Below are 20,824 nucleotides of genomic sequence, written 5' to 3' on the forward strand. Positions count from 1 at the left end.
CCAAGATGCTCCAAGTTTTTGCTTGTACAGAACAAGCTTATGGTTACAAAAATGGGCCTACCCTAACCTCTCTTCAGAGACCTCCAAGTCTGAACAACTCTTGGATATTTTTTTGTCTTACATCTTAAAAAAATAATTTAAGGCAGGACTTCCCTTTTCATATTTTCCAAGTACTATTCATTCAGCTGGTGTGAATCTGGTAAAAAAAAAAATCAAACCTAGATATGATATAGAGGTCTGATACCACTTTCACATAGATTCTACGGGGCAGGAATGTGTATAGGACAAGCGTTCTAAGAGTAATTTAAATCCTTACTTTAAAAAAACCAGAAAAATAAAATGGGCCTAAACCATTGGAACCTTTGCTCTAAAACCACTAAAATTAAGTCAAGATAAAGTTATAAATTTAGCAAAGATAACTATCTATGAATAAATAGGTAAAAAGTAGTGAAACATTCTGACAGGCTGTCATATAATGTAGACACTTTTAAGCCCCTTAACTCTAAGGTAATCTTCGCAAACCCGGCAGGAAAAGGACCAATGATGTGACCGACTAACCTCCAAAGAGATCGACGTCAGCAGTGACAGCAGTGACAGTTGTGGTAGTTGAGGCAGAGGCTGAAGCAGTTGCAATTTCAGAAGTTGTAGTAGGAGGGGTAGGTTCTGGTGCAAACGGATCTGAAATTTGTGCTTCAGAGGGAACAGAGGAAAGTGCAGCCAGAGAATCTTTGTTGTACCACCGACAGAGAACAGACAGGAGAGAAGAAGAGGAAAGGACACAAGATATACCAGACTCCAAATGACCAAAAAAGGACAGTTATTTAGAGAAGGAAGTCTCTCAGAACAGAAGTTTAAAATAAAGCTTTACTCACCCTCTCCCAAAAGGTCTATCGATGTCCAGTATGTGTCAGCATATGAAGAAATGAGAGAGAAAGCTGAAACATGCAACCACACCAATGTCCAAAGCAGGGTGAGGTACTAACTGAAGACATTTCAGTTGTATGCACCTTTCTGGACCATTTGTAATTTTAAAATAGTGTACTACCTATTATTATCACGGAATGTTTCAGTGTGAAGGTACCTTAGGGATCCCCTAGACCAAGCTTCCAGTTTTATAGATGGGAAAACTGGGAGCAAGCAAGGTCAAGAGACTCACCTGAAGTCCACTCTAAACACCTCTGACAAACTCAATTTCTTACCAGATTTACCATTCATCTGCTTTGATGGATTTTACTAAACGATAAATATCAATTCTTAAGAAACTGTAGTTAATTAAGTGGTATTAATCATCTATTTGATGTGTCACTTCAGTCCAGAAAACCACAGAATAAATACAGGCTTTATGATAGCTGTAGTTCAATTGTAGAATGTACCAAACAGAGTCAAAGAACTGAGTCCAAGTTTAGGGGCTAGGGAAAAACAACCCTCACCTACACGATCTTTGTCTTCATGAATTTCACATTATTGGATGTTTTTCAATGTGATATATAATCTCCCCATTTATAAACATTATGTGACATTATGAGAATAATTTTTAAAATGAATGGGACAGATTGTATAGCATCAAAACTTTTCAGGCCATCTGAGGTCTGCGTTCCTTTCAGAGGTGCGTACTTCCTTAGGGCTCAACAGTGGGATTACAGTTCGCATCCTAAATAAAAAGCCGAGGAAAAGTAATTCTTAACTATACTATGACTTTAGGCTAAACATTTAGAGAGTCCAATAGCATTCCTGTATTCCCAGTCATGTGATAAACCCCAGGGCTCATATTTGAAATCATGAATGTTATTGGAAATTTATTTTAATCATAAAGAAATTTTATCATTAGGGAACTATTTTTTTAAGAGCCTTAAAAACAATGTGAGAAATCACATTGTAAACTAAAAGTTCTAGAAGACATTTAAAGAACTGGAAAACATAAATTTGACACTAAAAATGATCACATACATCTAGCCATGCAATTTGCAAACCCAATAAATATTAGATAAAGTACTCTATATGCACATTAAGGTTATCAAAGCCCGTCCTAACCAAATCTTATATATTTCATAACAACCTTAAAAAATTATAGCACAGGGTGCCTGGGTGGCTCAGTGGGTTAAGCCGCTGCCTTCGGCTCAGGTCATGATCTCAGAGTCCTGGGATCGAGTCCCACATCGGGTTCCCTGCTCAGCAGAGAGCCTGCTTCCCTCTCTCTCTCTCTCTGCCTGCCTCTCCATCTACTTGTGATTTCTCTCTGTCAAATAAATAAATAAAAAATCTTAAAAAAAATTATAGCACACAGGGTACCACATTAGAAACAGTTTTTAAATTTTAGAATGTATGTGTAATTAACACCAGCCAAAAGGGAACTATATTGATTTGGGGCTGTTAGCTGATCAGGTCCCAAATCCCAAGAAACAGAAGGTACTTCCAATAATTTCTCAAACCAACGGTATCAGGCCCAATACAACTGTTACTCTGTACTCAAACATCCTAAAATATTAATTAGAAACCAAAATGGGTCATCAGAAACCAGACAGACTTGGTTTCTCTATTCTCCTGGCATTGGTAGGACTCTCTTCTAGTATTGTATTATCAATGGCTAGTTCAAGATGCAATGTGACTTAGCAGAAGACCTAAGAGCCACGTGATTTAACAGTTTCCAGACTTGTTATTGTCTAGGAAAGGGAGTGGGAAATTTATTTTGTATATTTGGTAAGTGATAAAGGAGAAGACTATTTACGACTATTAGAAGGAGAGAGAAATAGAAATATTTTTTAAAAAGTATAAAGGATTAAAATACTTGTTCCATGTTTTTGACTAGTGTTTTATTCAGATGGAGGGTTATAAGACTTGCTGCAATATGACGAAAGATGGAAATGAAATTCCCAGGGAAATGTATGACAATTAAAAAAAATACTGGTGCATAACCGATGTTGAGAGCTTTCGCTACAGGTTTTAGTCTCTAAAAATCCTAATTTTCTGGAAGAAATATAATTTATGTTATTTCTTGCTTTATGCAAAATTTTCCCTACTATTAAAAAAAGCCGTACATGAGGAAGATGAGAAAGGTTATTATTCTCAAAGCTATCACTTTTTTAAATTTATTAAATTAACATATAATGTATTATTTGCCCCAGGGGTTCAAGTCTGTGAATCGTCAGGCTTACACACTTCACAAAAGCTACCACTTTTTTATAAAATATTAAACTATACAAAACACTCCTCCCAAAACCCATAGCAGCAGAGTTCAATTCACTGGCAAGTAGTACATAATCAGAGTTATTTTTTTTGCATTATGGAAATTACCTGAAAATATTCACTGTAATTGAGGAAATAAAACCACAACTAGATAAATAAGGAAATCTGTATTTTGCAGTCATATGAAGCAAAACTTCCTTGATTATTATAAAGATTGAATGTGTTAATATATTTAAGTGCTCACCGGTACCTGGAGCATATCAAATGCTTGCTAATAACAACAGCAATCGCTAACATTTAAGTCGTTACAATTTTCATTACAGTACTCTGACTTTCAAGCTTCTATAAATCTGTGTGTATGTGTGTGTACACATGCATGTTTCCAAAACAGCCTGCAGATATGCCCGCAGATTTAATTAACAAGCAAATGGTAATACAGGTCACTAAAATTGCTTGTACTGTGGGTAATATTCCCCATGGAAACTATTAGAGTCATATGACTGCATGATAATGGTGAGCCTTCAAATGGATGTTGGTAATTATTTTCTATTAGGTCTCTTAATTCTAATAAAAACCATAACTAGGTCAACTAATTATCGGTTTCCCACTCTAAGATACACAGAAGTACAACACACATACTCACTTGTTTGTGCTGAAAGAGGAATTTATTATGAAGAGAAAAACACTCTCATTATGGGGCCAAAGGCAGGGATTTAAAAAATGCTGTCTTCTTTCAGTCAAATATGTTCATTATCAGCACACAGAATGCAAATCTTATATGCATTACTTAACTTAGGTTTACTAAAATACGAATTTGCTAAAATGTGGTTGTTTTACACCAATAGGAAAAATACTATCATTTACAAGATGCACCTGAAAATGGGAGTATTTATCAGTACCCATAACCCCCAAGACAAATTAATAAACACTTGAAATGCCCTTGGTGGTTGGAAAACAAATCCTCTTACTAGCATTACGGTCAGATAAGAATATTCAAATAAGTCTACAGTCTTAAGGTTTATAGTTTATTGTTTGGTTATACAAAATTAAAATGCACTTCAGTAATAGAGAAATATGATTTTATCAAAGAAGATTGAGAAAGTGATTTTATTTATTTTTGCTTAGAAATAACAAGCCAAACATATTTGTTACAACTTAGCATCATGTTCATTCACTTACTGGATATCTACAGGAAAAATGCAGACCAAAGGTAACAAATGTTTCTTGATTTCATATTATACAAGTTTACTTCAATTTCTTAAGACTTATAATTTTTACTATTCTGCTTGGAATTAGAGAATTTATTACTGTTCTTCTCTCTGGCTGAACTTCTACTATTATGAAATACTGCAGTTATAGATATTTTCTTGAGATAGTAGACTAATGATGTCTAATTATCAAAAAGTGACCCTCAGGCCCTAAGCCAAGATTCTGCTAGCCTATCAGGTATTTTGTACAGTATAAAAAAGTGTTCCCTCTGCACCAGCAGATTAGGGAAAGAAAAGCACCTTTTTCTCAAGGAAGAAAAAGGCTCACAGTTTGACTTGCAGAGAACAGGCTGGATTTTAGTCCCTCTTATCCTTCTTTTAATCAAGACATAAACTGAATGTGCCCATTGAACACAGCTGACTAAAACTACACTATTCTGCTTTTGTCTATATCCACTGCTATCTTAATACTTCAATCACCAATAGTTACTTATTTCTAACAAAACTTAAATATATTCTGATAAAATTGGTTATTAGAATTTATTCCTTACAGTACAGTATCTTAGCAAAAAGCACCTGAAGATAGAAATGAATAACAATGTTTCCCTGCAATTTTAGAACATTTCACCTAGCTTTATCTTTTCACTTGGCATTCTTCTGGTGCAAAATTAAAAAAAAAAAAAAGAAAAGAAAAGAAAAGAAGAATAATTACTCTTCAATTTCATGCTAGAGAATAAGGTGAAAAGAGATGGTTTACAGTTTCACTGTTTATTTAAGTTCTAAGTAAACCATTAAATGTTTGATAAGTTCTAAAAATTACAGTATGTATACTGATTTAAATAGTTCACAGAATTAAAGACATACATTTATATAAAACTGAAAAAAATTTGTATAACCCCACAGATTATAAATTAACACTAAATTTTAAATTATAAAAGTTCTCTGAAAGTCACTTATATGAATTTATGACTAAAAATGTGTGGCTTAAAGATATGGATTCGAAGCATTTTAAATGAACTAGAAAGCACAATTGTTACAGAACACTGTGGTAATGAAAATAAATTCTTAGTAAATTGAAATAATCAAATATTTCTGAAAGATGAAGCTCAGAATTAAAGTGTGAGAGCCAGAAGACTGCACTTATAAAATCTGAGCAGCAATATTTTCCTTTTAACAACTGAAATTTAATAAAGTTAAGCAAAGTTGGAAGCGCAATTTTATTTTAAAAAATTGATAGCTATAAGCTTAGGAGTTGAACATTTCAACATAAAAGGTTTAAATATTTAAAGTGGAAAACACCAATATTTAAAATGCTCATATTTATAATTAGCATTATAGGACTGGTATGTATCCTACAGATAGATATATTATAAGACTGGTTATCTATAATTTATTTTGTTGCCAAAACAACTTGCAAATAAAATCAAGAGATTGTAGCATGTATTCTGATGTCATCCTGACACATTGTTTAGCAAGCTCACCTGAGGATTAGTTAATTATCTACGGGAATGTAACTTTATTTGACTTTGCAATTTAAATGTTAATTAAGTATTGTGATTCTAAAATGATATATTAAAAGTTACAGAACTTGTCTACTAGTGATTGAAGTAATATTCTGTCTTGGAGAAGATAACTTCAAGATTTCATCTTTTTTCCCTATTGGACATGAACTAATTTTGTATTTAATGTACTTAAAGTTATTCTTACATTCCTTTTCAAACATGGGTAAATACCAAGTTCCTCAAAATGTTCTCTGAACTGGACACCTGGGTGGCTCAGTCGGTTAAGCGTCTGCCTTCGGCTCAGGTCATGATCCCAGGGTCCTGGGATAAAGCCCTGCATCAGGCTCCCTGCTCAGTGGGGAGTCAGCTTCTTCCTCTCACTCCACCACTGTCCCCTGCTTGTGCCCGCTGGCTCTCTAATAAATAAATAAAATGTTAAAAAAAATGTTCTCTGAACCATCATTTTCATCTTACTGATTTCCTCATCAGTGAGTTAATGTCTTTCACCTGTGCTGTTTTACCCCCCACCTTAGTTTTACTGATGTATGTATTCAAGGTGTACAATGTGATGATTTGACATACATAGACTTTGTGAAATGATTAGTACAATCAACCTAACACATCCATCATCTTGCACAGTTACTAGTTACTACCTTAATTTTTGTGGTGAGAATACTTAAACGTTACTTTCAGCAAATGTCGAGTATACAATAGTATTACCAACTATAGTCATCAGCTGTACATTAGATCACCAGAACTTACTCATCCCACAACTGACCATTCCGACCCTTTGATTAATGTCTCTCCATCCTGTGCCTTACTCTCCATCCTCTGCCAACCACCATTCTACTCTGAGAATTTGGCTTTTTTGGATTCCACATACAAGTGAGATCATACATATTTGTCTTTCTGTGTCTGGCTTATTCCCTTAGCATAATGTCTTCCACATTTACACCCATGCTTTTCCAAATGGGAAAATTTCCTTATTTTTTAAAAAATATTTTATTTATTTATTTGACAGAGAGAGAGATCACAAGCAGGCAGAGAGGCAGGCAGAGAGGGGGTGGGGGAAGCCGACTCCCCGCCGAGCAGAAAGCCCAACGCGGGACTCGATCCCAGGACCCCAGGGTCATGACCTGAGCCGAAGGCAGTGGCTTAACCCACTGAGACACCCAAGTGCCCAAGATTTCCTTATTTTTAGGGCTGAATAATATTTCATTGAATTGATTAATAACACATTTCCTTCTCTATTAGTCCACTGACAGACATTTAGGTTATTTCCATATCTTGGCTATTGTGTATAAAGCTTCAGTAAATATGGGAGGGTAGCTATCTCTTTGATATGTGTGTTCGTGTGTGTATATCCATGTAGAAGTAAAATTAGTAAATCATGTGGTAGTCCTATTTTTAATTTTTTGAGGACTATCTATACTGTTTTCCATAAGAGCTATACAATTTACACTCCCACCAACAGTGTAGAGGGTTCCCTTTCCTCCATACCCTCATCAGTACTTGTTAGCTCTTATCTTTTTGGTTTAGTCATTCCAGCAGGTATGGGGTGATATGATATGGTTTTGACTTGTATTTCCCTGATTAGTGATACTTAACACCTTTCTACGTATCTACTGGCCATCTGTATGTTTTCTTTAGAAAAATGTTTATTCAGGTCCTCTGCCCATTTTTAAATCAAGTTGTTTGCTATTGAGTCCTTACATATTTTAATATTAACTCCATATTAGGTACATGGTTTGCAAATATTTTCTCCCACTCTGTATGCTACATTTTCATTTTATTGATTGTTTCTTTTGCTGTGAAGAAGTTTTTTAGTTTGACATAGTCCTACTGCTTATTTTTACTTTTGTTGCCTATGCTTTGGTGTCATATGCAAAAAACTCATTGCTAAGACCAGCATCTAAAAAGATTTTTCTGTTTTCTTATGGCTTCAGGTATTATACTGAAGTCTTTAATCTATTTAAAGTTCATTTTTGTGTATGGTATAAGTTTCCAATATTATTCTTGTGCATGTGGATATCCAGTTTTCCCAACACCATTTATTAAAGATACTATCCTTTCCCTGTTGTATATTGTTGGTGTTCTTGCCGAAAGTTAGTTGACTGTGTATATGTGGATTTATTTTTGTGCTCTCTGTTTTGTTCTGTTGGTCAAGGTGTCTGTTTTCATTTCAGTATCATACTATCATGATTACTATAGCTTTTATTATACTTTGAAATCAGGCAATTTGACGTCTTCAGTTTCGTTCTTAAGATTGCTTTGACTGCTTGGGGTCTTTTGTGGTTTGTACAAATGACAGGCTTATTTTTCTATTTAAGGGAAAATGTCATTACAGGTTTTATAGATATTTCACTGAATGTATAGATTACTTTAAGTAATATGGACATTTTGACAATATTAACTTTTCCAATCCATGAATACAGGAATACAGAAACACCAGTTTTGTGTTTTCAATTTCTCTCATCAATGTTTAATAGTTCAGTGTACAGATCTTTCATGTCCTTGATAAATTAACTCCTACATCCTTTTGATGCTACTGTAAATGAAATTGTTTTCCTCACTTTTTCAGATAATTTGTTGCTAGTGTATAGAAATGCAATTTATTTTTGTATGTCGATTGTGTATCCTGCAACTTTACTGAATTTATTTATTCTAACAGCTTTTTGGTAGAGTCTTCAGGGTTTTATACACACAAGAGTATGTCATCTGCAGAGACAATTTTGCTTCTTCCTTTCCTGTTTGGATGCTTTAATTTCTTTTTCTTGTCTAATTTCTCTTGCTAAGACTTCCAGTACTATGTTGAATAGAAATGGAGAGGGGCATCCTTGTCCCTAATCTTAAGAGAAAAAGGTTTCAGCTTTTCACCATTGAGTCTGATGTTAGCTGTGAGCTGATCATATATGGCCTTTATAACATTGAGGTACATTCCCTCTACTTATAATTTGTCAAGAATTTTTATCAAAAAGGGATGTTAAAACCTGTTGGTGCTTTTCCCACATCTACTGAGATCATATGATTATTGAGATCATATGGTTTTTTGTTTTAAAGAAGACTCCATGCCCAGTATGGATTCCAACAAGGGGCTTGAACTCACAACCCTGAGATCAAGACCTAAGCTAAGATCAAGAGTTGGAGGCTTAACCAACAGGGGTACCTAGGTACAATGAGATCATACAATTTTTATCCTTCATTCTGTAATACTATATATCATGTTTACTGTTTTGTATACATTGAATCATCCTTATATCCCAGGGATAAATCCAACTTGATTATGGTGTATGATCCTTATAATATATTATGGAATTTGGTTTGCTAATATTTTGTAAAGCATTTTTGCATTTTTGCTCATCAAGGTTATTGGCCTGTAATTTCCTTTTCTTGCAGGGTCCCTATCTAGCTTTGGTCTGAGGTTATTACAGGTCTCAAAAATGAGTTTGGAAGTGTTTCCTCCTTTTCAATGTTTTGGAAGAATTAGAGAAGGACTGGCATTAATTCTTGTTTAAATGTTGGGTAGAATTCACTTGTGAAGCTATCTGGTCATGTGTTTTTCTTTGTTGGGAGTTTTTGATTCATGTTTCAGTTTCCTTACTCATATGGGTCTGTTCAGATTTTCTATTTCTTCATGGTTCTGTCTCAGTCAGTCCTATGTATCTAGGTATTTAGTCATTTTTCTGGATTATTGATATGATGGCATATAATCATTCACAGTAGTCTCTTAAGGCCTTTTGAACTTTTATAATATTAGGTGTAATATTTCCTCTTTCATTTATAATTTTGAGTTTTTGCTCCTTTTTTCTTGTTTAGCTAAAGGTTTGTCATTTTGTTTATTAAAAAAACAATTCTTAGTTTCACTGATCTTTTCTATTGTCTATCTAGTTTCTACTTCATTTATTTCTGGTCTAATCTTTATTATTTCTTTCCTTCTGTTAATGTTGGGATTAGTTTGTTCTTTTTCTAGTTCCTTGAGGTATAAAGCTAGCTTGCGTATTTGAGATCTTTCTTCTTCTTAATGTAGGCATTTACCACTATAAACTTCCCTCTTAGAGCTGCTTTGCAGCATCTTATAGGTTTTGGTATGTTATTTTTTCATTTTCATCTGTTTCTTTTTTTAATGATTTTATCTCTTTATTGTGGTGGGGAGAGTGAGAGAGAGCAAGCGAGAGCACAAGCAGGGGGAGCAGCAGGCAGAGGGAGATAGAGAAGCAGATTTCCCCACAGAACAGGGAGCCTGATGCAGGGCTCAAGTCCAGGACCCCAAAGGCAGATGCTTAATGAACTAAGCCACTCAGATGATGCCATTTTCATTTGTTTCAAGATACTTTCTGATTTCATTTCAGTTTTTTCTTTGACCCATTAGTTGGTCAGGAGTATGTTGTTTAATCTCCACATATTTGTGAATGTTCCAATTTTCCCTTTGTTACTAATTTCTAGTTTCATACCACTGAGATTGGAAATGATACTTCATAGGACTTCAGTCTTCTTTAACTTGCTAAGATTTGTTTAGTGCCCTAACTTACAATCTATCCTGGAGAGTGTACCGTATGTGCTTGAGAAAAATGTTTACTCTTCTGTGTTTTTTTTTTTTTAAGATTTTATTTATTTATTTTTACAGACAGAGATCACAAATAGACAGAGAGGCAGGCAGAGAGAGAGGAGGAAGCAGGCTCCCTGCCGAGCAGAGAGCCCGATGCGGGGCTTGATCCCAGGACCCTGGGACCATTACCTGAGCCGAAGGCAGAGGCTTTAACCCACTGAACCACCCAGGCGCCCCTACTCTTCTGTGTTGAGTGGAATGTTCTGTATATGTCAGTTGAACCCTTTTGGAATAAAGTTATCAAGTCCTCTGTTTCCTTATTGATTTTCTGCCTGGATTATCTATCCATTGTTGAAAGTGGCATAAAAAAGTCCTCTACTGTTATTGTGTGGCTCTTTCTCCCCTTAGTTCTCTAATATTTATTTTATATATTTAGGTGTTCCAATGTTTAGAGTGTGTGTGTGTGCGTATTTATAATTGTTATATCATCTTGATGGGTTGATCTTTTTATCATTATATAATACAGTGATCTTCTCTGTGTCTTGGATAGTTTTTTGACCAAAAATCTATTTTGTCTGATAAAAGTAGAGCCAATATTGCTCTCTCTTGATTATCATTTGCATGTAATATCTTTTTTCTATCACTTCACTTTACCTATGTGTGTCCTGAAAGTTAAAATGAGTCTCATAGGCAGCATATTATTGGATCTTGTGTTTCTGTTTAAAATACTTGTTGAACCACTCTGTGTCTTTTGATTTGGGGAACTTAATGCATTTACATTTAAAGTAATTACTGATGTATAAGGACTTATTATTGCCATTTTGTTCACTGTTTTCTGACCATTCTGTACTTCCTCTCTTCCTTTCTCTCTCAGTCTTCTTTTGTGACTTGTTGATCTTCCTTAGTGGTATGCTTTGATTCCTTTCTATCTTTTGAGTATCTAGTAGAGGTGGGTTTTTTTGTGTGTGTTTATCATGAGTCTTGTACGAAATAGCTTATAGTTTTAACATTACATTTTAAGCTAAGAACTTCAACCATATACCAAAAGTCTACACTCCTAGTCTTCTTCCCCACCCCTGACATTTTATGTATTGATATCACAACTTTTACATATTGTGTTTATATTAACAAATTATGGTAGCTTTAGTTATTTTGAATTCTTTTAACTTTTATACTAGAGTTAAAAGCGATTTACCTACTACCACCACAGTATTAGAGTATTCTGAATTTGACCTTATACTTACCTTTACCAGTGAGCTTTATTCTTCCATATGTTTTCATATTGGTACTTAATAGGCTTTTGTTTTAATTTGAAGAACTCCTTTAACATTTCTTATGAGGCATGGCTAGTGGTAATGAACTTCCTTAGCCTTTATTTGTGGAGGAAATTCTTCATCTTTCCATTTCTGAAGGACAACTTTGGTGGGTACAGTACTCTTGGTTGAAGTTTTTATTTTTCCTTCCCGTGCTTTGAGTGTATCATCCTACTTAGTCATGGCAGGCAAGGTTTCTGCTGAGAAATGTGCTGATAGCCTTATCAGGGTTCCTTTCTATATGACAAATGGCTTTACTCTTACTGTTCTCAAGATTTTCTTTTTGTCTTTGACTTTTGTCAATTTGGTTATACTGTGCCTTCTTTGAATTATCTTGCTTGGGGACTTTTGAATATCACAGATATGAATGTCCATATCCATGTCTATCCATTTGGGAAGTGTTCAGTCATTATTTCTTTAAATAAGCTTTTTGTTCCTCTTTTTCTGTCTTCTCCTTCTGGGATTCCCTTGATGCAAATATACATTCATTTGATAGCAACCACAGGTCCCATGTGCTTTCTTCATTCTTTTCCTGTTTTGTTCCCCTAATTAGTATCTTCTAATGATCTATCTTTGAGTTTGCTGATACTTTATTCTGTCTGATTAAGTTTGTTGTTGAAGCTCTCTATTGAGTTTTTCAGTTGAGTCATTATATTCTGCAGCTCTAGATTTCTGTTTAGTTCTTTCTAATAGCCTCTATCTTTCTATTAAACTTCTCATTTTGTTCATGCACTGTTTTCTTGACTATGTTTTGTTGTCTATTTTGTCTATTTCTGTTCTCTTGCATCTCACTGAGCTTCATTAAGATGACTATGCTGAATTCTTTGTCAGGCAATTTATAGATCTCCATATCTTTGGTGTCAGTTATTAGAGTATTATGAGCTTCCTTTGGTGGTGTCATGTTTGTTTCCATGATTTTTTGTAATCCATGTAGTCTTGTGTTGGTGTCTGTGCATTTGAAGAAGTAAGCAGCTCTTCCAGTCTTTAAAGACTCATTTTGGCAGGTAAAGACCTTCACCTGCTCTGCACTAATGACACTGCCCAGAGTATTGTAACAGAATCACAACTGAGTGGGGATATAGCTGCGTCATGTGGCTACCTGCTGGAAATGCTGTGATGCCCACAGTTGGCAGGTCTCTTGCCAGGAGCTTGGATGGGTTTGGGTCTGCCTCATTCCTGGGTGGACCTTCAGGACCTTGGTGAGTAGGGCTAGAACTGAGATAAGAGTCCATTTCAGGGTCTGCCTTTGAGGCCACAGATGGTGGGCTGGTTAGCAAGTGCATGGATAGGTTTGGCTCTCACCAGGTCCCTGGGTAGGCAGGTGTAGTCCTGGACCATAGCTGAATGGAGCTGAGACCAAGTCAGAGGGCTGCTTTAAAGTCCATAGTTAGGACCAAGGTCAGTGGAATTGCCTCTGGAGGCAGGGATAGGGGTGTCTGTTGCCGGATTCCTGGGCAGGCAGGACTGTTCCCAGACCATGACTGAGAAAGGCTGGAACTGAGTCATAGGCCATTTCAGAATTCACAGCTAAGACCAAGGTCAGCAGACCTGTTACCTAAGGCAAGGGCAAACATGGCTCTTTCTGGGTCCCTTGGTAAATGTTGCTGATGGCAGGACCAAGGCCAAACAGGACTATAAATGCATCCAGAGGGGCATGGTGGTATTTCTAGATCGGTAGCTAGGGCCAAGGTTGGTGAGTCTCCAATCTGGATATAGGCCTGCCTTCTCAAAACAACCTTCCTTGATCTTAGGTTCCATTGGGGTTTTACAACCTCCTATCTGGTTCTCAAAGCTCCCCAAAAGGCACTTTTTCCATGAATTGCTGCCAAAATTATTTTTGCTATGGGGAGCTATGATGGGGTACCTCCTACCACCTTGCTTATGTTGTTCCCCCTGTGTTGTTTCTATAGTTGTATTAGTCATTTTTAAAGTTAAAAAATTTTTATTTTGATATTTTGGTACAATAGACAAAGTATTTAAAACCAACTCAGTGTAGCACTGAAAACAATTAACTTATTTTTATATTATTATTTAATTTTCTTTTTAATCAAATGCTTATAAAATTTTAATTTTTTCAAGATCCATGAATAAAAATGGGGATCAAGCACTTAGAAAAGTGATTCTTTTCAGTTAGCTGAGTATGGATCTTTTCCAGCACAAACAAGACTGTATACCAGATTTCAACTGCTTGAAGTCAAATACAATATGAATTAAAACCAATTTAGGCATATAGGAATTCAGGAAGGAGGCTACACCTGAACAAATCAAATTAGAGGTGCTGCCTTTGAGTAATCTCAAAAGTTCACAGGAACACCTAATCCTCTAATCCTCTAATGCCTGACTCTCTCTAGAGACCAATTGTTAAAAATAATCAGAATTTTAGAATAACAAAGAAAAATACTGCCCTCATTTCAACTCTTAAAATAAAAACTATATGACTACTACAGAGAGACTGTCTGTCTCTCTCTCAGTATATACTTAAACCAATAGGTGCCATTTTTAGCATTTTCTCTCCAAGTTTCCAGCAACATTTGGACAACCAGAAGGTAAGTATAACAACAACAGCCTGAATAAAAACAACTGAATAGAAAAACAGCATGGCTGTCTCGTTTCACTCACCTCCCCATGCCGTGGCTCCTCCAGAAGGTGGCGGTGGCGCTGGTGCTGCGGCTGCTGCTGCCCCTCCAGAAGAAAAGTCTGGCTGGAGGTCCAGAAGATCACTAGATGGTTTAGAAGTGCTGAAAGGACAATACAATTTCAAAATCAGATTTTAGAATTTTATAATGTAGAGGTGTTTTTAAATGAAGACTGATGCCGAAAGCATTAAAGATTTTGGAATCTTTAAATCCAATAAGAGAATAATATTTTGGAAAGTATAGCATATGTTCTTCTAACCCAAGGGTTGGCAAACTACTGTGTAAAGGGCCAGAAGCTAAATATTTTAGTTTGTGGGCTAGATTGTCTATCACTATTTGACTCTGCCAGTATAGCATGAAATATGAACAAATGAACGTGCCTTTGTTCCAATAAAACTAACCCACAGACAGTGGGTTAGTTTCACCCATAGGCCATAGTTTGCCAACTTCTGCTCTCTACACAATAACACATAAACCATTCTTTAAGCACAGGGCCTCTCAACAAATAAGCCAGAAATTAAAGGGGAAAACCAAAATCCTTCAATTAAGGGTTTTTTAAAAAATAAAATATGTTAATTATTTAAAAAAATATATTAATGTCCACTGAGCAGCAGCTGAAATGCTGGTTAAGAGGACTGTGATAAAAGGAAGCATATTCCAAATATTAAAGGTATTAGAGTAAGAGATTTAGGGGTAATCTTTCCCTTTTCTCTATTTTCTAAAAATTTTGTATGAAAAAAATTCTTGCTTTAAGAATTTATTTATAAAGCAAAGAATATTAAAATGAATAATCACTAATAAACCTTTTTTTCTAAGTTAAACTATAACATATCACATTTGCCTAAAAGAGGACTCACCTAAAATACTTCTGTATTTTTTATTCTCATTCAGATAGGGCTGTGTTTTTCAAAGCTCCTCCATCTACAGAAGTTCCAAGGAGGAGCCTAGAGCTCTGCTATTCAAAGTGTGGTCTTCAAACTAGTAACATCCTGAGACACTGTTAGAAGTACAGAATTTGGGGTTTACTCCTATCTTCTATATAAGAATCTTTATTTTAATATGGCCCCAGGTGTTTCATTCAGGTTTGAAACACTGACCTACAGGTTACCAAACCATGTACCAAGCCACCGGGGTGCCAGATTCCCCACTTTTCTTCACAAATAGCAATTTCAGCTTTTCCTTTCTAAAGATAAATTAGATCTTAAAAAATCAATTTTTTAAAAAATTTCAAACAACCTGAAACAGCTTAGTTTTGATTTCCTTTTCATAAACACAACGGTCTAAGAGCCAGGATAGGGAAACATATGATTAAGACCTGAATCAAAGCTTTGAGAAGAAGCAATTTATCTTAGTATAGAGGCAAAAAAGACTTGGTTTTATCAATTTGTGATTACAAACAGCAGAATTAAGCAAGTAAGGGTAACACACATAGTTAATATGGGTACACGGCATGGATTTATTGCTCAGTTCAAAATTCAGGTCTCCAAATATAGGGCATTCATAATCAGTCACAGATACATCCTCTCAAGATGAAAGAACCAAACAAAAGGCGACCTAAAATTATTATCTGAGGAAACCACTGAGAGTTGGGGTTTCATCTGAGGCAGCCCTGAGATTTTACCCAACACACAGTGTCTCCACCTTCTCACTACTCTTCTGGCCTTTAGGTGCTATAAAAGCTGATTAGGAAGATCCCCGTGTTCCCTTCGTATCACCAGCGTCAAGAAATCCTCATAGGCACCAGCTAACGGGCCTAGAGCTGCAAAGTTTTTTTTTTTTTTTTTGTATTTTTTTTCCCACATCTTCACAACTTCAGAAGACTCTGAAGTGTGTGTACCATTCTTCTACCTCCTTTCCTAAATGTGGGAGCAAGAAGATCATTTCTACAGCTTAGGTCTTTCTGATGCTTTGAGAATACAGGCCTAAGGAACTATAGAAAATGTGAACTTAAATATGGCCCAAACTAGCATATGCTATTAGGACTAGCTTTCATTTTGTGAAAACATGTGGGTTAAGTCCATAAAAAATAAAACAAAAGCCTAATCAAAATACTAATAAACAGCTCAGTGCATACTCATTAACTAACCTGACAGGGACAGCTGCAGACGCAGTTGCAAATAAATCAACCGGTGGGGATGTATCAATAGTTTTAGCTGGTGTAGAATTAGGAGACGTAACAGTTGTGGCTGGAGAAGACTGAAAGTGAAGATGCACAACACACTCTAGTCAAACGCGAATCTAAAGGACACAGCAACAGGACCGCCACTTTGCAGACCTCTGACATTTGCAGCCATTTTTTGGTAACTCCTTGTGGGAGGAAAAAAACTCAAGAAAATTTGAGATGGAGAACTATAATAAATCATCAATATTGGACAACACAGTTTTCAAATTTTAAAAGTTAAATGCAAGTTATATAAAATTATGTTTAAAATATATGGCTTAAAAGTGCAATGACTTCCACTTATGTAATTTATATCAAGGCTAACTGGTATTTCCTAAACATAAAATTAGCAGGAAAGATCTTACCAGCTGCTAAAAATGAAGACAATTATCAATTGGAATAACCACTATAAAACCAAGGACATTCTTCTTCCTTTGCATCCTAACCAGAATTCACATAACATCTTCTCAAGTGTCTTTAAGTTCTAGAAATCAAACTTTTGAAATAGTTCACAGACGGCAGTGAACAATTTATAAGTAAGACTCAGGTCACTGACAGTTTAAAGGTAACATGACTATATTCTATCACTAATACAACATAGATAAAATTTAAAAAGTGAAATAAAATCTAACATTTATTGTCCTGTACTGGTTTATTTTTTAAAAGAGAACTTAATAGTCAGTTAATATATTACAAATTAAGATTTTTGTTGAGGTAACTATTCTAATTCCATTTCCCTTTATGTGGTATATTTAATTCTCCATGTATTTACAAGAGAAAGATTAAAGGGTCATCTCAAACCAATCCACTGATAGTTACTGTGAATGAAAATGTGATAAACAGCAAGTAAAACATGAAGACCAAGACCAACCAAAGGCTATCAGATACTGCTATAAAGAGACACCTAATTTCAAAGAGACCAAACTTAAAGAAAGTTTCAAAAAGTATAGATTAAGAAAAAGGACTGAGGAGATTATAGTGAGGGGTTTTCAGACTTAAGTAGTATTTGTCTAGTATCTACTTGTCCGAGAACCAAGAAGTCAAAATTCAATAGATGTACAAATGTTAAGCATTTAGCAACTCATGAGCAGTATGGATACTGCCGCTCAGAAAACGTCAACTCAGGCCTTTCTCTTTAGCAAAAATTCAAAATTTTTGAATGGAATATGAAAGATCATCAAAGGAATAGAAAAGACCAAACAAATTTAATTTGTATGTTCTCCACTGTATACACTGACAACTCTTCTAAAAGAAATCTGTGGGTTTTTTCAGACCAAAACATGTAAATAAGCTTAGAAAGTAATGTTTATGAAGTTACCACTGAGAACTTAAAACCAACAATGAAGCTACCAACATAAATGTATAATGAAGGTCTTCAAAGGCTCACTAAAAACTGCTCTGTAACAATAAGCCCTGAAGAAATGAGAGAGCTAGGAAACAGAACCAGAAGAATCCTGTTATTACAAAAAGAAAATGTCAATAAAATTCAATTTGGCCAAAATGTAGAAATAGACCATCCCCAATGATGCCATTAATTTTTACCACACTCTATTCTGCAGTCGTACATTGGAATTTTTCCTGTAGACATAATGACTTTAAACCCGGTTTTACATTAGAATCATCAAGGAGCTTTTTGTTGGCTTGAGCTGCTGGAGGGACTCTTAGGCAGCCAGCCAGATACTGACACAGTACAGGGTATCTGAAAACCACCAGTGCCATCATAATGACATCCTTCATGTCTGTAATAACAGCAAACACAGAATGGAAATTTATCACAGAGGAAAGAGCACATTTATTACATTTTTGTCTGAAAAACACGATGGCAAATGTGAGCTACAGACCTAGGGAAATAAGTACTATTGTCACTGATAACCATAATCCAATCCTGTCCTTCCGTATGATTAAAAAAAGAGGGAGGAGAAAGAGTTATTAAAATTATGACAGTGAAGTGTCTAAAAGGCAAGCTTGCAGAAAGACACTCAACCACAACTGACTTCTTTATCATTCAAACACATATAAAATTATGTGTTCTATCTCACAAGGCTGGGATTTAGAATATGTATGTTCTTTGTAACTAGTTTGTTTTCAGTTGTAATATAAATGTATGAAAATTTCTCCTACTTAAAAAAAAAAACTTAGTCCAAATAGAGGACTATGTAGACACTGCTATACTACACTAGATAGAGAAACTAATATAAAATAGAATACACAAAATTTACCTTTTTGTTCCTCAAATAATTAAAAATAAAATTACCATAAAGACCCAGAAATTCCACTTTTGAGTAGATACCTGAAAAACTGAAAGCAGGAACTCAAACAGGTATTTATATACCAATGTTCACACAACAGCATTATTTACAACAGCCAAAAGGTGAAGACAACCCAAGTGGCCTACTGACGGATGGAAGAAGTAAATGTATGTATACATACAATGGAATGTTTTTCTTTTAAAGATTTTATCTACTTATTTGAGACTGAGAGAGAGAGAGAGAGAGAGAGAGAGAGAGATGGGGAGGGGCAAAGTGAGAGGGAGCAGCAGACTCACCACTGAGCAAGGAGCCCAGTGTGGGACTTGATCTCAAGACCCTGGAATCATGACTTGCACCAAAGGCAGACGCTTAACTGACTGGGCCACCCATGCACCCCCATACAATGGAGTATTATTCAGACTTAAAAAGGAAGGAAATTCTGACATACGCTACAGCAAAAATAAATCCCCCAAGATATTACGTTAAATAAAATAAGCCAGTCAAAAAAGGCCAGACACTGTATGATTCCACTTATCTGAGGTAACCAGAGTAGTCAAATTCATGGAGTCATAAAGTAGAAGGTGGTTGCCTGGGGCTGAGGAGAAGCATGTGGAATTAGTGTTGAAAGGGTGCAGAGTTCCAGTTTTGATGACAAAGTTCCAGAAATGGACAATAGTGATGGTTGTACAACAAAATGAATGTATGTAATGCCACTGAACTGTACATTCAAAAATTCCTAAAATGGTCAAAACAAAACAAACAGCCAACTTACCTTACTTAACGGAGAGGGAGCACCAGATCTAAAAGGCAAACAAAAAAAATTAAAACCGAATATACATGGATACATCTGTAGAAGCATTTAAGTTTGATATCACCTGGACAAGCATTAACTAGTTTACACACAGATGTTTTAGCAATGGATAAACTATTTTTTAAAAAAATAATTTATCCTTCACTCAATTATGACATCCTTTATCAATGTTAATTGCTAGGTATTACAAGTTCTTAAAACAGATGTTTTTTTCTCTACTTTTAGTAACTTAATTTTTCGAGTTGATCATTATTGCCTGCATCCAACAAAAATTAGAATTTCAAAAATGTTGCCCAGACTTGGGGAAAATAAGGCTTTACAGAATTAAAAAAAAAAAAAAAAACAACAACCCTCTGGTTCATTACTTTTAAAAGTTAGAAAAGTCGTTAAGGTACACTGTGATTTATTTAATCATAATTGTGATACATTAAAAGAACACCGGAATTTTAAAAATCCTTATGAGCCGTGTGCCTGAAATGTGTCTCGACTTCCACATATATACTCCTGGTTTGTTTTCTTCATGGCTGCAATGAAAGCTATTATGGAAAATATTCCCATTATCCTGTCAGGACTGGTGGGAGCTTGAAAAAGAACAGTAGCCTCAATGCTTGTTTCTAAGGAAGTGAGGAAAAATTGGAAAGGAGTAAATTTTTTTTTTAAGTGAGATTATTGCTAGCACTGACCTGTACATCATTTCTAGCAAAGGGTTTCAGAAACGACTACCTAAACAGCTTACATTTTACCAACCCCGTTGGTGAAAAATAAATTAATGATAAAATAAAATAAAAAATATTTTGATAGGAAGCCTACTGTCAGAGTCTTAGAGCATGGCAGGGACAGCTTTCTACTCATCTACAGAGAAAACAACACAAGAAGCACTAGCCAAAAAAATTAGCAGAGATTTAGTAACTGACACTTTGTACAATATCATGAATTTTTGTTTTATTGAGTGTAGCAAAACAGATTTAATAATACACTTCACATTAATACTTTTTATGTTCAACCTTATTTGCAAATACCTGCTATTAAAAATTATCATCCTCAAACCTAAGTATAAATATCATAACTGACACAAAATCATTTGCCAAGCTCCTATATGAGCACCATTACTAAATGACACTTGTAGTTACCCCATCGACTAAGCAAATAAATTAAAGTCTGTCTCTGTCTAATCACCATTCCACTTACCACATTGTATCTTATTTCTCTGTTTAG

At 35.3% G+C, this 20,824-nt stretch overlaps 1 protein-coding gene across 8 annotated transcripts in view; it reads right to left on the reverse strand.

Moving 5' to 3' along the window:
- SNAP91 (synaptosome associated protein 91) overlaps nt 1-20,824 on the reverse strand; it is a 152,168-nt gene that overhangs the window by 47,305 nt on the left and 84,039 nt on the right. For all 8 annotated transcript variants that reach the window (XM_059401002.1, XM_059401004.1, XM_059400997.1 and 5 more), the window contains exons 11-15: nt 19,571-19,598; nt 16,475-16,584; nt 14,372-14,490; nt 873-887; nt 559-726 (exon numbers count right to left, since the gene is read on the reverse strand). In XM_059401002.1, coding sequence (XP_059256985.1) covers nt 559-726; nt 873-887; nt 14,372-14,490; nt 16,475-16,584; nt 19,571-19,598 — 440 coding nt within the window. The remainder of the gene's footprint in view (nt 1-558; nt 727-872; nt 888-14,371; nt 14,491-16,474; nt 16,585-19,570; nt 19,599-20,824) is intronic.

The sequence above is a fragment of the Mustela nigripes genome, chromosome 5 (genome assembly GCF_022355385.1).
Source record: "Mustela nigripes isolate SB6536 chromosome 5, MUSNIG.SB6536, whole genome shotgun sequence".
Classification (NCBI taxonomy): Eukaryota; Metazoa; Chordata; class Mammalia; order Carnivora; family Mustelidae; genus Mustela; species Mustela nigripes.